This window comes from Chrysemys picta, chromosome 1 (assembly GCF_011386835.1).
Source record: "Chrysemys picta bellii isolate R12L10 chromosome 1, ASM1138683v2, whole genome shotgun sequence".
In the NCBI taxonomy this organism is placed as follows: Eukaryota; Metazoa; Chordata; order Testudines; family Emydidae; genus Chrysemys; species Chrysemys picta.
In genome coordinates, this window is record NC_088791.1 from 10,311,613 (window position 1) to 10,328,214 (window position 16,602).

The window sequence follows — 16,602 nt, forward strand, 5'->3', positions numbered from 1 at the left end:
GGGGGACCAGGAAGGTCTTTGCCATCACTAACTCCTGTGATCTAGGTACACACGCCCACTCGGTTTGATCTGCCGCCCCTGGCTGGCCCCAGCACTCACCAGCTGCATGGACTGATCCTTGGCAGTTCATTCCCTGCCAGTGCTGCATGCTCTGTGTAGCTCCACACCGAGTGAGGATGAGCTGCCCTCATGGGAACTTATTGCACTTGAGTCTAATGAGCTCAGGAGTGGTTGACTGGGTGGCACAGAGAGAGAGAGAGAGAGAGACATTAGAACTGCTCTCTTATGTGTAAATCAAAGATGGGCAGGGGGTTGGGCACTCAGACATATCTTAATTCAGAATTAATAATTATTTGTGTATATTAAAGTAGCACCTAGAAGGCCCAGCGAAGATCAGGACCCCCCCTGTGCTAGATGCTGGGATCTACATAGACCAGACAGACCAAGGTGGGAGAACAGAAGGGTTACTATCCCTGATTTATGGGTGGGGAACTGAGGCAGAGACAGGCTAAATGACTTGCTCAAGGTCACACAGGTAGTCTGTGGCAGAGCCAGACACAGGTTTCTGGAATCTCAGCCCAGAGCCTTCACCACAAGGACACCCTCCCTCTTTCTTACCACACTCAGGGGATACAAAAGCAAGTACTAAAATCACAGTACAGTGCAGCCTTCCTGGGGATGTTTCCTGCTCCCTGTGGAGGCCAAGCCTCGGATGGAGAGGTGATGAAACACTTTGGCCTCATGGCATTGCCCTGGGTGTGCTGGTCTGAGGCTGGCCACAAATGGGATTTGTCCTGTGATCTTGACCTTTGATCTTTCTCCATGCAAGCCGGGTGTTTGGTTCCCTAACCGCTCGTGCCTGGCTCTGTGGAAATATGCAGTCTCATAGGTCTGCTAGACTGATGTTGGCTTTTTAATTAAGGATACTTGTGGTAATAAAATCCACACAGAATCTGTCGAGGTTTCATAGCTCCAGGCTCAGTCTAGGTTTACACAGAAATGTGTAAAGCAGTCACGGAAACCAGATGTTAAATCAAGACGGGTGACATATGGACCCTGTTAAAGATCCATTTGTGCCCCGTTCCGCCCCCCCGTATACACACCTCCCCACGCTGCATCTCATGAAAATGTCATAATGCCACTATATAAATCCATGATATGCCCACACCTTGAATACTGCATGGAGTTCTGCTCACCTCATCTCAAAAAAAGATGTATTAGAACAGGAAAAGACAAAGAAGGGCAACAAAAATAATTAAGGGTCTGGAACAGCTTCCCTCTGAGGAGAGAGTAAAAAGACTGGGACTGTTTGGCTTAAAAAAGAGAGGATGAAGGCGGGATAGGATAGAGGTCCTTAAAATCATGACTGGTGTGGAGAAAGTGAACAAGGAAGTGTTATTTACCCCTTCACATAACACCAGAACCAGGAGTCACTCAATGAAATGAATAGGCAGCAGGTTTAAAAGAAACAAAAGGAAGTATCGGTACTTCTTCACTCAACACCCAATCAACCTGCATTGCCGGGGATGTTGTGAAGGCTAAAAGTATAATTGGGTTAAGAAAAGAATGAGAGAAGTTCATGGAGGACAGGTCCATCAATGGCTATTAGATGAGATGGTCAGGGATGCAACCCCATGCTCTGAGTGTCCCTAAACCTCTGACTGCCAGAGGCTGGGACTGGATGGCGGGGCTGGATCACTCGATACATTGCTCTGTTCTGTTCATTCTCTCTGGGGCACCTGGCATTGGCCACTGTCGGAAGACCGGATACGGGGCTAGATGGACCATTGGTCTGACCCACTATGGCCGTTCTTATCTTCTGCATTTGGTGAACGACGTAACTTTAGTTTGTGGCACACTCTTTCCTAGCTGCAAATGCTGGAGCTTTTTTTCCGATTGCATTTCAGCGACAGAGGCAGTGGGGGCTAGTGAATGGTGTCTGGGGATAGTAGGCAGGAACACCAATTTCTCATCCCATCTCTGCCACAGCTTATGTGTGTAACCTTGGGCAAGTCTCTTCACTTTGGTTTCCCCATCTAGAAAACGAGAGGGGCTTTGTGGATTAAACAGTTAACGTTTGTAAAGTTCTGCTATGTAGCGATAGACTTGATTTTACTGTTCTACTCCCAGCCTCTCTCTAGACACAGCAATAATCGGAGAGTTTAACCATCCCTGCATCAAACAGCCATTCTGCGTAGAGTGCCTTGTGGCTTAAGGATTTAAGCTATGTAGAGGGACTGTGGCCAGAAGCTGTTCGGTATATATCACACATATAACACATATACACAGATAGAGAACATATATGTAAATAGCAGATAAAGAGCCAATAAATGGTACTCAAGCATATATAAATATGGAGATATACCTATCTCATAGAACTGGAAGGGACCCTGAAAGGTCATTGAGTCCAGCCCCCTGCCTGCACTAACAGGACAAAGTACTGATTTTTGCCCCAGATCCCCCTAAGTGGCCCTCTCAAGGATTGAACTCACAACCCTAGGTTTAGCAGGCCAATCCTCAAACCACTGAGCTATCCCTCCCTATATATAGTTTCTGGACTTTGTAGGACTGATCAAACTTCTTATGCTCTGCAAATAGCTTCCTCTGGCAGCCCTTCATCAGCTCGTGAGCATTGAGCTACATTTGTGAAAGGGCGGCCTCTCTTTTGCAGGTGCAATTTGAGCCTCTACAATTTGTGCTTGTTGTTCTGCACTCACATTCGACCCGTGGCTGTGGCTCCGGTTGTTAGAGGCGGAAGGGCTGAGATTTGCATCCACGGTTAATTTTTGCCAGCCCACCTTTCCCGATATCGATTTTACAGGGGCAAATTGTTCCTGGCAAGTGGAAGGTTAACAGACGCAGGGGGCTGTGAGCAAACTCCAGAGCCTGCCACTGAGAATGCGCTGAATATACCAATCCAGTGTCTGGGGTGTCCTAGCTGGAACTGCACCATCAGTCTCATGCAAAATAGGGCTCAGGTGGGACATAAGTGGTGCCCGGGCCTAATGCTGAACCTCTGTGTGCAAAGAAAGAGGTGGTCTCTGGGATAGCCAGAGCCAAACCATTGTCAAAGAGAGGCAGCACTTGGAATTAACGGGAGGGCAGTGCAGCCTCTGGTGCGTGGTTGTAACATGTTCCCTGAGTGCAGCAGAGCCAAGTGGCACTGTGCACCTGCTGCACTCTCCAAGTGCCCATGAAGCGGGCATGGCTGTTATAGTGTCTGGAGGGGAGAGAGGCCTGGGAAATGGCTGGGAACTCTGAATGTGCTAACTCTGATTCTGTTAGGCACTTACCTGCAGCTAATACGACCCCTTTGTATCGGCCCACCAGATTGCTTCCAACAAACTTCTGGGCCTACAAGGGGCCTTCTTCAGGCATTCTCTATTTAGCAGAGGACAGTCCCTTTGGGGTCAGTTCTGCTCCATGTGCACAGCAGCAGGCGTGAATGTCAATGGGAGTCACCGGTGCATAGCCAGGGAAGGATAGACCCTGTGTAATACCCTGGGGAAAGGTGCACTAAGCAGTATACAGACACAAACCCTGATGCTCTGAGTTTTCCAGACCACAGGGACCTTGCCTCTCCACCACAGATCCCAGAGACTGAGAGGTCCTTCTCTCTACCTGCCAACATACTCAATGCATGTTCTTAGGGCCAATGGACAGACTCCCAGTGACTCCAGTGAGCTTTGGACTGGGACCTCAGTGAGCTTGTGACTCCAAGTCAAACCAGGAAATCAGGACCAAGAGTGTTGTGGTTTTTGTTTTGCTCTGTGAATTGCTTTGTCCCAAAAGGTATCTACCCCCTTGAGAGCAGACTTCAAACCCAGGACAGTGACAGTAAGATGAGCAACCTTGGGCTCAGATCCTCCACGGGTGCAGACTGGCAGAGTCGGAGTGTTGCCAAGAGAGATCTGTGAATCCTATTGTTTATTCCCTCTGAGCAGACTCCAGTTGCAGATCAACTCTGCTGAGTTAACAAGTTAAAAATGTCATCCCCACCGCAACTTCCAGTGCCACAAACAGCCCAAGATCTAAAAAGCCAGCTGGGTTCTTGCTGCTAGCACTGACATCCTCAGCGGATGGAAGGCTCCAGGTGAGGCAGGATGGGATCAGCTGGTTGTTCCCTACTGGGCTGGCTCTGCAGTGCTAACTCCCAGAACGCACAGGGAGATGATCTGTTGAGGCAGAAGGTGCATGTGACTATACCTGTGTTTAAAAGTGCCCCCCGGTGCTATACGGCCCAGGAACGCTTCTGATCATTCATAGTGACTGGCCCTGACCGAGGTGTGCGTTTCACACTGGGGATGCGGCAGCTGACGAAGCTCCAGCAGGCATCTCATTGGCGTGAGGGAGCAGCAGAGGACCGTTCTGCCTCCCTAGAACCATCCTGCGCAATGAACAATACGCTTTCAGCCATCGCGGCTCGAGGAATAAGCCTCCCCTCCCTCCGACTGGCTTTCATTCGTCTGGTGCGAGGCCTTTTCTGTCATCAGGCAATTGTCTGCAAAGGCAGCCTCAGACAGAGCAGCAGGCTCTGGGTGTAGTCAGAACAAATTGACACATTTCACTGTCTCGTAAAGATGAAGGCTTCTTTTGGAAGCTGGCTGGGCATCTCCCCGTGCAGCGATGTGGGCAGAAAGCATTGATTCAAGCAGGGGAGGGGGGTATGCAGACTAAAGACCTGCCATGAGAAGGAGCCAGTTCACCTGGGGAGATGATACATTCATTGGCGTTCCCTGTGATCTTTTCTGATAGGAATCCCATCGTGCCATCTCCCGCAGCTTTCTTGGCTTTAACTCATTCCTACAATGGTGCAAAAAGGCAGGGAAGTATTTTTATCACCATCTCACAGGTGGGGAAATTTGAGGCCCAGAGAACCAAAGTGACTTGCCCAAGATCCCACAAGTCAGCAGCAGAACCAGGATGTGAAGAACCCAGGTTTCTCAGCTCTCACCTGTGTGCTTTAACCACTCGGCTGTTTTAGCACTTAGGAGCTTCCTCTGCCATTTAATCCATGGGTTCAGTTACTGATGATGGGGACTTTGACAGGTTTGGGAAAGTGCTCCAGAGTTCAGACCCTTATCAAGATCTCCTGGGTCCCTCAAAGTGGGCTGACGGAGAGAAGCACGGTGTGTGCTGCTGTGCAGCTTCTCTTTGCCTGGCCAGTGTGGTCTAGTGGTTAGAGCACAGACCTAGGCACTCTTGAGTTCTCTTCGCAGCTCGTACTTACTCACTGTGTGACCCTGGGCAAATCACGTGACCGCTCCTTGCCTCAGTTTCCCCTGTAAAATGGGGACGTTAGCAGCTACCTATCCAACAGGGTGTTGCCAGCTTTAATTGACTAGTGTTTGTAAAGTGCTTTGAGATCTGCAGATGCTACAGAAGTGCAGAGAATCCATTCCTCAGTGTCCCTGTCCAGCAGTCCTGTCTCTCAGGCTGGTCTGGCCTTGCTGTGGTGAAAGGGTGCACTGTGGAAAATCAATGTTTGGACGAGAGGCTGTTTTGCATTATCCCACCGTTTATTCCCAGTGACACGGAGAAGTGTCATAAAAATGCTAATACGGAGCAGATTGGCGGGTGCAGCTATACCGTACAGGTCATTGCTATCCTGGGAGCGCGCTTTACCTCCATGGTAACCACACAGCTCTTACCCATAAATACTTTGCAACTAAATCGTAATCACAGGTTCCTGCAGATTACAGGCTAATTGCGTTTAGCTTGCTCAGAAAGAAATTACCATGTAACTAGCACTAACTCTGCTGTAATGGGCAGAAATCATCATTCCTTTTACCCTGCAATTACATGACGGTTCATAGTCCTGGGTGAACCCACCTGCAAAAGGTTCAGAGCCTTGGCTTCCGCACAGCCATTTGGTCCGGAAGTCAGGCTGGGAATCTCATGCGAGGGGGTGATCTTGTGGGGTCTCCACACCTTTCCTCTGCTTTAGAGTGGGCCAGAAATATCCCAGGCCAAATCCTGGGGCCTTACTCACTTTGTGTTCAGTCTGTACCTAGACAAACTCCCATTGATGTCAAGTGGGAGTTTGGCCCAAGCAAAACCGGAATAAGCGCCCCAGGATCTGTCACCGCTCTTCGTGGGTTGTCAGCCGTTCTGCTTCCTGTCTCGCAGGAAGTGCAAGAAGCAGCATAAAATAACGGGTTGAGGGGAGAAAGGAGCAAATGTGACTCAAACCTCAAGAACGGTTCCCAACTGAGTTTGATTTGAAGGTTCAGATCAGCTCTTAATCCCTTTTCTCATCCCTGAAAGTAGCTTGCCCTCCTCTTAAGAGTAGGCGCCGGAACCATCATACTAATGGAAGCTGCTGCTCCGCCCAGTTTGACCATCAGGTTCTGCTTCACAGGCCTCCCTCAAAAGCATCAGGCTAGTCCTTAACAGTGCGAGCAACAAAGTAGTGCAGTATGGACCCAAGGGGGGTGGCCAAGGGACCAGCACCACAGAGATTCAAGAACAGCCACAAGTAATCAATGGGAGTTAGGCACCTAGATATGTGAGGATCTGGGCTATGTGCCCTGGGCTGTAATCTCAGTTCTCAGCAGCTAATTAGAAGTGGGTCCATGTGACGGGATCTCTAGAGTCATCAGCGCCCTGACACGCCTCTGCCTAGAAAAACCTACTCAGGCCTGGGTACCACAAAATTTAGCCCTTCAGGGCCTAGAAGGGCTAGGAAGGGACAATAACCAATCAGGAGCCAGCAGGCCAGTTAAGAAGCCTTGCCTGCTTTTTCCCAGGGGAGTGCTGGGCAGAGCTGGGTCAGGAGCGGAGCTTCTTACTCCTATCCCAGAGCCCTGCGACCAAGCCGTTACTTTGGGTTTGCTTACAAGTTTCAAGGCACCCCCAGCCAAAGTTTGAGTTTAACTTTAATTAACAAGTAAAGAACGGACACCATGCTCTCTGCACAAATTGCCTTGCTCCAGGTGGGCTGCTGCAGTCTGGTGATGGGAGAGGAGCCCCGTGGGGAAGCAGACGGTACCATGCACTGTGGCCTTGGTGACTCGGTCACTAGTGGTTTTCCTTCTGAATAAACAGGGCCGCAATCATGCAGGCATGTGGACCAGGGGCATTGAGGTGTGGTCTTTTAAATGAGATAGGAAACCCATATTCTCACCACTTGTGTCCATTAAAAATCCTATGAGCCTTGTCTCAAGAGTAGGGATGTTAGCCTTTGTGGCCTAGCAGAATTCCAGGCCTAGTAGCTGTAGTCTGCTTAAAATCCCCCTTCCAGTATCAACTCAGTACAGCATTCTTCACATCCTATCCTGATCTGCTGTGTAGTGTTACTCTGCACTGTTAAACAGCTGCCACCTTCCACCCCAGAGGTAGCTGCATTTTGCACCCAGCTTGTAAAACATTTTCTGTCTCTTTGAGGTGGAAGATGCCATGCAAACTTAAGATGCCAGTGATGTGGCATAGCGGGCAGTTCTGTAAAATACAGTAAAACAAGTGCTTGGTTGTTGGGCTTGTCTTTCTGATCTGCCTATAAGTGTCTGAATCTATTCTAATGATTGTGATGGTGCACGGGAAGAAGTCTTCTCTAGCTGATATATGGTTAATTTTTGTGGGATTATGCCAATTTCAGCACCAAGCCCCATGCAGATGCACCTCAGAGATACGCCCAACGTGGCAGAGTTACACGCAATGCCTCAGAGATACACCCAAAGCCATAGAGATATACCCAACATCTCAAAGATATACCCAACGCCTCAGAGATACACCCAATGCCACAGAGATACATCCAATAACTGGACGGGACACCCCAAAGATATATGAAACAACAAGAAAGCACACCCAATCTCTTGAAGGTACACCTCAGAGATGCACTCAATAGCAAATACACCCAACAGCTACAAGGTACACCTCAGAGATAAATCCAACACCTAGAAAGCACACCTCAGAGATACGTGCAAAATCAGGAAGCCACACCTAAGAGATGCACCTAACTCCTAGGGTGTTCCCTAAACTGCTAGCACCTCAGGGCCATCAGACATTGAGAGAGAGAGAAGTTCCCTGCACTGAGAATGGCTGGTCACCATCCCTCTGAGAGCTCAGCAGTGGGAGTTCCTACAGTCAGTGGCGTGTGGAGAGGGTGCCATTTCCCGTGTCTGGGGCTCATGGTGGGGGCTGCCCCCCACGCTGGGCCTAATGTTTTGTTTTTCTCTCCTGTTTTTAGTATTCATATGAAGGGATGGAGATTAACAGCCTGCCGGTGGAGCTGACAGTCGTGTGGAATGGGAATTTCAACATTGACAACCCAGCGCAGAACAAAGGTAAAGAATTATTTCAACTTGTCCTTGGAAGCGGTAACCTTAGCAACAGACCACATCACTCCACACACTTAACAAAGCAGCCACCGTTTATCTGCGCAATCTACCTCATGGTTGTTCTGTGCACTCCGCAAATTACTAATTTCTGAGCTCTGTTTTTTCTCCGAGCACCTGAGAAGTGGGACTCCCCTCCCCCCCTCCCTCCCACGCTCTTCACCACCTTCTCTGTTTCCTCTTCCCCTCTCCCTGTCTCCTCTTGTGTCCCTCCCTACCCCTCCCCACCTCCTCCCCCCTTCCTTCTCTCCCCTTCACCTCCCTTTCAGTAAGGCTCTTCAAGTTAATGCACCCGCAGCTCGTCTCTGGTCTCGGTTCAGATGCGATGTGTTAATGAACAGGGAGGGAGGGGGCAGTGAGCCAGTGAGGAAAGGTTGAATAAAGTGAGGTGATAATGGAAAAGGATTGAGGCCCACTCCTGGCCAGAGAGCCTGGCTCCAGTTAATTGCAGCAGATGGCCAGGGGCTGATCTGATTCTCGCTGGGGAGCTATCACCCATTCAGCCACATCCCAGAGACAAGCATATTAGTCCAGAGTTTCACTGCAGCTAGATTTTCCACTTCTTCCCCAGCCTCTCCTTCCCTCCTGCCCCTTGCCCTTAGTTACCCAGTGGCCCTGGGCTCCCTCTCTTCTCAGATCCTCTCTCGCCTTCCATCGCTTCCCTTAGAGGTTTTCCTTTCCCCCTCCCTTCCCCTTTCCTGTCCCCCTGCTTCTCTCCTCACTCGCTTCTCCTCTGTCCTACTTCCTTCCTCCTCCTCAGCTCTGGGTCTTCCCACTTTACTTTCCCTACGGCATCTAGAGGCCCTCCCTCTGGCTGGGGGGTTTTTGGATGTGGTTCTCTCCAGAACCTGCCATGCTGCACTGTGGGAGTGGGGATTGGAGCGCGACAGGAGGGCAACATGTCTTCCTCCCCATAGGATGCGCCCCTGTTCCCTCTTCTTCTCCCTGCATCCTCCTCCATGGTCTCTGCCCCTCCACTGGATCCCCTGTGCAGCTGTTTTCCTGCCTGCACTTTGTCAGGGACTCGGCAGCTGATAATCAGTTAGTGACAGGTAGGGTGACCAGACAGCAAGTGTGAAAAATTGGGACGGGGTGGGGAGTAATAGGAGCCTATATAAGAAAAAGAGCCAAAAATTGGGACTGTCCCTATAAAATCGGGACATCTGGTCACCCTAGTGACAGGTGACAAGTTCTTCTAAGCTGCTGATCGGCTTGTTCAGACAATGTGCCAGGGCCCTCCTCTCCACTGGCAGCTTGGTGGCCGAGCACATTCGCACTGCTCTCATCAGGCTTCAAGCAGGCAGAGCAGCGTCTTCCCATGCAGCCGCAGGGCTGCCTGGCGTGCTCTGCGGGAGTCAGGTTCAATGCACAAGGGAGGAAGTAGCCAAGGGTCTGGGTGCTCCGTTAATCACTGAGAGTCCCTGGTGAGTGACGACCTCTATACATCCCTAGGACACGGGCAGGGCAAGCTTTCCCCAGCCTGCTCCCGTCTCTGTCCTTCCTCTCTAGGGATGAGAAGGGAGTCCGTTGTCCACTCCGTCCAGGGCCTCTCTGATGCTGCTAGGAGGGAAGGCCATCTGTGATGTCCACAGCTGTCCACTATCCCTTGGACTGTGACCTCTAGCCTAGTGGCCCATAGCAGTTATCGCATAGTCACCATTGTTGGTCACCGCCGACCTAGACTGGGTTTGAATCCTCAGGCTAGAGGCAAAAGGCTCCGAAGCCTGTTACTGATCCCCTAAGCCACCCTGTCCCTTCTCTTGAATTGCTGTCTTTTGAAAGCCAGTGGCATGGAGTGTAATGGGCGTGAATGGCTATTGACTGTGTGGAGGGAATCAAAGGGGTTTTCCGGCGGTGGCACATGAATGGCCGAGTTAACAGTATAATTTTCACAGTGGGAAAAACCCAGCCCTTCCAATCAGCTGTTCTGATAGCATTTCCCCTGCCACAGCATGCTGTGAGCCTGAGACCCTGCTGCAGTCTGCAGAGAGCAGAAGGGCTTGCCACAGACTGTTCCATATGGAGACTACAAGCTCTGAGTGGCAAGGACCTGCCTATGCTGTGCTCAGCATGTGCTAGGTGCTGTACAAATAATACCACCCTGCGAGGACGCTCTATGCTCAGCATCGCTGGATTATCTGGTTTCCACGAGACTCGACTCAGCACATTTAGCATAGCCTATGGACTCACTGGGTGAAGTCTAACAGACAGACTGTGACTGTGACTCTGAGAATGAGAGCAGATCTCACCCCAGAGGGGCCCACTACAAACTCCATTAGGCCAGTGCACTTGGTAATGCAATGTGGTTGTTAAACACTGGCCATTCCTCTCTGGAGATGGAAGTCCAGAATTTTGGCCGAAGTCACCAATGACCGTGGGGTTTGATTGGCCCAGCCAAGTCCCACTGCCTAGATTATGCTGAGATCTGAGGCCTGTCACCAAACCACCCTACTACTCCATTCCATGGGCAGTCTCTGCTGAGAAGGGACCCAGGTCTGGGGTTAGTGAGGGATTTTTGCAGATCGAGTTGGAGATGCCTTTTGGGATTGACACGAAACCATTTCTTAATTTTTTCCCCCCGAATTGCCAGTGAACCAAAAAATCAGTTCTTTGTGTAGCTTTAGTTATCAAGGCTAGTTAGTTGCAATATGGAAAATGCTTTCACATCCTCATAATAGCATATTATTATACCAAAAATCAAAGATGAGTTTAATCGGCATTTGTATTAGAGGGGGACCAAAGTTAGTCCCTCAACTCCCACATTTCCTGAGGTGGCGGAAGAAGGGGAAATGCTCATTTTCAATTCTGGATTCAAACCAATGCCCAGAAATTCTGCATCTGTTGTTATTAATTATCATTCTTTATTGTTTATTTGTACTATGATAGCACCTGGAGGCCCCAACGAAGATCCCCATTGCCTGAGGCGCTGTGAATGCACATAGAGGCAGCCCCTGCCCCCAAAGGGGCACAATCCAAATAGACAAGATAGATAAAAAGTGGGATAGAAGCTGGATTATTATCCCCATTTTACAGATGAAGAATTGAGGCTGAGACAGACTAAGTGACTTGCCAAAGGTCCGCAGAGGTGGGAACTGAGCCCATATCTCCTGATTCCCCAGCCAGTGACTTGACCACTAGAGCATTCTTCCTCCTGGCTCTGATGCAACTAAAATGTTGTGAGATTCCCGATCCTTGCCCAACCTAGGACAGTAACAACTGGGCTTCCATTCTTTATTCCCCTTGGGAGACTCTGCCTCCATCTAGTATGTTATTGGACATAGGGAAACATAGGCCAAATAGAAGTTATTCTATGTTCATTTCCCATCCATTGCTCCTAGTTATGCCTCTCAGCCCTCCTTCCAGACTCCTCCTCCCTCCATGGTGCATACCCCCCTCAGGATCTCTCTCCTTCGCTGTCCCCACAGTGCACCTGTACAAGTGTGGGGCCATGCGGGACAGCTGCGGCCTGTGCCTGAAGGCCGACCCAGACTTCGAGTGCGGCTGGTGCGAGGGACAGAACCAGTGCACGCTGAAGCACCACTGCCCTATCCAGGAGAACCAGTGGCTGGAACTGTCCGGGACCAAGGGCAAATGCACCAATCCCCGGATCACCGACGTAAGTTGTTCTCCGCACTCTCGTTAGTGTTAGGTCACCCGCTTCAAGAGCCCATCTCTCTTGTGCTGGTTGATTTCTCTGCTTTGTCCCTGGCTCAGCGTTGGAACTGCGCCAGGGCTAAGCTCGGTCAGTTCAAGCAGAGCCCCCGCTGCCTCTCGCGATGGGAGGTCAGACTCAACGTGTCTCATGGAGCAGCCCCTGGTGCCTTCCATGACAGCAGCCCAGCTGGGATGACACAGCTCCCCCGCCCGCCCCCCACTTGAAGCTGGCTGCTGAATCCCAGCCCTGATCCCAGGCACCCTGCCAACTCCACAGTCTCCGGAGCACTTTGTGGGTGTGAAGTGAAGTGAGAGTGCAGGCTGCCACTAATGCTTCTTGACACCAGCAGCACAGACAGAGCCACTGCCTCGATTGTGCTGAGATCTGAGGCCCACCTGGTGTAAACTGGCAGGACTCCATTGACTTCAACAGAATGACATCCATTTACATCACCTGATTGTTAATGGGGGGAAGCCCCCTCAGAGGCACCGTGGCCCTGGAGAACACGGGCCTTCCAGCATTCAAGCCTTCACGTGAGTGGGATAATTACAGAATTGTGTAGTTTAAGGCCAGATGGATGGGATCTCCATCGCTGGAGATTTTTAAGAGCAGGTTAGACAATCTAGATAATACTTAGTCCTGCCGTGAGTGCAGGGGACTGGATTAGAAGACCTCTTGAGGTCCCTCCCAGCCCTACGATTCTATGCTTCTATGACCACCAGCTTATCCTGCCTGACCTCCTGTATGCCACAGGCCATCGCCACCACCCAGCACCCGCACACAAACCCCAACAACTGAAATGAGACTGAAGTGTCACGGCCCACCGGAGACTAGACTGTTCTCTGCCATAGGCAGAGCATAGGAAGGACCCGCAATGGCAGGGAAATGTTTAAGTGAGACATACCCAGATAATCCTGGGAAGTGACCCGCACTCACATGCTGCAGGGGAAGGGGAAAAATCCCCAAGCTCACTGCCAATCCAATCTGGGGGAAAATTCCCTCCTGATTCCACATGTGGTGATCCTGAGCATGTGATCAAGAACCAGCCCAGCCAAGCAAGAGAGCGTGCTCGGTACCACCTCAGAGCCCTGGCCCACCCCATCCAAAGTCCCATCTCCAGCTGCCACCATCCCTGATGTTTCGGAGGAAGCAAATGGAAAAAAAACTCTCCCAGAGTACACAGGTATGGCCAAAACAAGAGAACTCAGAGGTGTGTCAGTCATTGGCAAAGGGAGAACAAGGCTGCTGTCAGGAGGAATGCCTCCACAGTGAAACGAGGGAACCCCCAATGGGGTGCTTTCCTGTGAGGTTTCCTATCATCTGCGTTGCTCAAGGAGAAAGAGGTGAAGGGAGAAAGAAAGTGAGAGGGGCAGTAGGAGAGATGGGAGGAGAGAGAAGACAACTAGAGAAGGCAATGTAGGGGGAGACAAAGTGGGGAACTAGAGAGGAAAATGAGGCCTCCGGTCTCGTGTGGTTTTGGTTGTTATCTCTTGGGAGGTGCTCAGATACTGTGGTGATGAGTGCCATCATAGTCACCAGGTAGTTAAGACAGATCTCAACACTAATGATGGGGACCATATAATTCCCTAGTAGACAGAGAGATTCCTCTCCTTCCTGCTGGTGCTAGGGATGTAAGATCTGGAGTAACTCATCCAGAAGTGCATATGGAGGGTTATGACTAGAGAGATGGAGAGGTCTGAGTGGGAAAGAGACAGATTAGAAACAGCACCTTTGGGAGTCAGGACCTGATGAAATAACACGACTGCCCCACTGAGAATCCAGTGCATAGGCGCCAACTCCCTGGGTGCTGTGGGGCTCAAGCACCCACAGGAAAAAAAAAGTGGGTGCTCAGCACCCACCCGTCACAGCTGTTCCCCGGGGCCCCGCTGATCAGCTGTTTGGTGGCTGGCGGAGAGCGATGGACGGGCAGGGGGCCTTGGGGGAGGGGGAAGAACAGGGATGGGAGAGGCAGAGCGAGGGCAGGGCATTGGCAGAAGGGGCAGAACAGGGGCGGGAGAAGCAGAGCGAGGGTGTGGCCTCAGGGGAAAGAGCGGAGGAGGGGCGGGGCCTCAGGCAGAGCGAGGGTGGAGCACCCACCAGGAAAAATAAAAGCGCCTGTGACCTAGTGGTATGCTTGGTGCTCAGTGCCTGCCCAGCTGTTTACAGCAATCCAGTGTTAAAAATAAACCCTGGTGTGGTGCTGCTGTGTCTTCCATCCCAGACATGGCTGGGTGGTGGTAGAAGGTGAACTGATCCTTGAATATGCAGTCCCATATCATCTTCTAGGTGGCACAAAACACAAGAAGGGGGAGTTCCCAGATGTCTACCAAACTGTCCACTGCGGAAGGGCTTGGCTCGCCTTCCCTAGGTAACTGACCCCCTAAATCTGCAGCTATTGGGAGATCCGTGGAGACCAGTCCATTGAGAAGACTCTGCCCCTCCCCCAGACTAGTCACGGTCTCCATCTTCCAAAGGACACTTGCATGAACATTCTTCTTGGGGTTCAGGATGCGGGGATGGGGTGTGGGCAGCAGTTTCTGCAGGGTCGAGGGAGGACAAAGTACAGCCCCTGGAGGACAAAGGTCCTATGTCTGGGTCAAAGTGGGACAAAGTAGGCAATCTGGCCTGCTGGGATGAAACAGGACTGGGGTGAGCCAGTCCTCGCCATGGCTAATGCATTATTTGCAAATAAAAAACGGTAGGGTTTGCCCGCGGGTTTCTTTTCTCAGGGTCCAGGGATCTCAGCGGGTGATAAGCAAATCTCCCAGTGCTCTGCCAGCTCTGTTCAGAATCCAGAGGTACAGACTCTGTAGCCAAAGTCTGTCTGAATGTGTGGTCTAGGGCTGGAAGTCTCCCGAGAACAAAGCCTTTATACGTAGTTCCACTGGGGTCCTAACTTCCGTGAGCGGAGCGTCTCTCTGTGTTCAGCACATCCTCGTCCATCCCAAACAAACGGCCCAGCCTTCTCCAAAGCACCCCTGGGATTCTGTCTGGGTGTTTGCATTTCCGGGTACCTTGGTCCTGGCACTCACAGCTCCTATTGTCTTCAGCCAGCTCTGAACACCAGGCCAATGCATCTCAAGGGGGAGGGATAGCTCAGTGGTTTGAGCGTTGGCCTGCTAAACCCAGGGTTGTGAGCTCAATCCTTGAGGGGGGGGGCACTTAGGGACCTGGGGCAAAAATCAGTACTTGGTCCTGCTAGTGAAGGCAGGGGGCTGGACTTGCTGACCTTTTGGGGTTCCTTCCAGCTCTATTAGATAGGTATAAGCTGGGCACCCAGCATTAGTGGCTACTTCTGAAAACTTTCACCCGGAACACTTGAAACTTAAAGTGGGGGGAAAGTTGAAAACTATTTCCAAAGTTATTTTTTCCAAATCTCGCCAAGGGTTCAGAACTTTCTCCTAGATCCAGAGATTTTAAGGCTGTATGGGACTATTATGATCCTTTACTCTGACTTATTGCATAACCTAGACCAGAGAACTCCACCCCCCAGTCCCTCCATCAAGCCCATATCTTGCAGTTGACAATTCTGAGAATCCACCCCCTGTTTTTGCACCAGGCTTCCTCCCTGCGCCTGTTGTGCTTGTGCAACAGGCGGCAAAGCATCCATGCGCCATTCTTCAGATGCAGCAGGGAGGCGTGTTGCTGTCTCCGATGGCATTTCCTGCAGGCCACGACGGCCCCACAGCTCCTCCAGATCATCGCTCGATTCGCTCATGAAATATTCTGATTGTCTGGCATGCTCATAAGTAGCTCTCGGAAAGTCTTTTTCTGAGCCATTAGCATGGAAGTAATCTCAAGTGGCTGGATATATATTGCAGCTAATGGTATGTCTGGAGCAGTTGGTGAGAGCATTCTCGTTCTGGCGGGGAGCCAAGAAAATATGCACGAGGAGTAGAGCGGATGGAAATTAAAAACACACGCACACAACAACACAAAAGCTCCCCGGTTATTTACTGGCTCCTGCATTTATATTGCCAGTCAATGAAATTAGAGGACTATAAAATTGCTCTTTATGAATGACAAGTGAGAGCTGTAGCATTAGGCTGTCGTTAGCAGCAGGTGTAAGTTGTGACACCGGGTCTCCTGGCCGGATGTATTTATGGCGGTGCCCAGGCTTCTTGGCAGTTTTCAGTCACCCTCCCTCTGCTCCCCAGACTGAAACAGACAGTCCTTGTCCCATTTGTTTGAACCTAGGATGGAAACGTGCGGCCAGTTCTTCGCTCTGTTCTTTGAATCTAGACTCAAGCAATAACACGCTCTCCTCTGCGTGGGAGTGGGGGGTCTGCAGGTTAGAACTCTGCCCCGCAGGAGCTGAGCGAATACCTGGGCAGCCTGATTCAAAGCCCACTGAAGTCATGGGGAATCTTTCTATCCATTTCAATGGGTTTTGGATCAGGCCTTTTGTTGGGGTAGCCTCTGAGACCTTAACCACTCTGGAGTATGTTGAGGTGGCTTCTCAGATCTTCTCCACTCAGCTGTCTCTGAGACCTTATCCACTCGGTTCCCAAGAGCTCAGCTTGACTCAGAACTCGTCACTGAGTTTTCTTTATTGCCATACAATCACACTACTCAAGCGTAGGGGCTGGGTACAGGGCATACCACACATCC

General features: G+C 50.8%; 1 protein-coding gene across 6 annotated transcripts in view; it reads left to right on the forward strand.

The window, feature by feature from the left end:
- Positions 1-16,602, forward strand: part of PLXNA4 (plexin A4) — a 658,514-nt gene that overhangs the window by 516,370 nt on the left and 125,542 nt on the right. For all 6 annotated transcript variants that reach the window (XM_065552899.1, XM_065552917.1, XM_042843227.2 and 3 more), the window contains 2 exons: positions 8,189-8,285; positions 11,762-11,952. In XM_065552899.1, the coding sequence (XP_065408971.1) occupies positions 8,189-8,285; positions 11,762-11,952 (288 nt within the window). The remainder of the gene's footprint in view (positions 1-8,188; positions 8,286-11,761; positions 11,953-16,602) is intronic.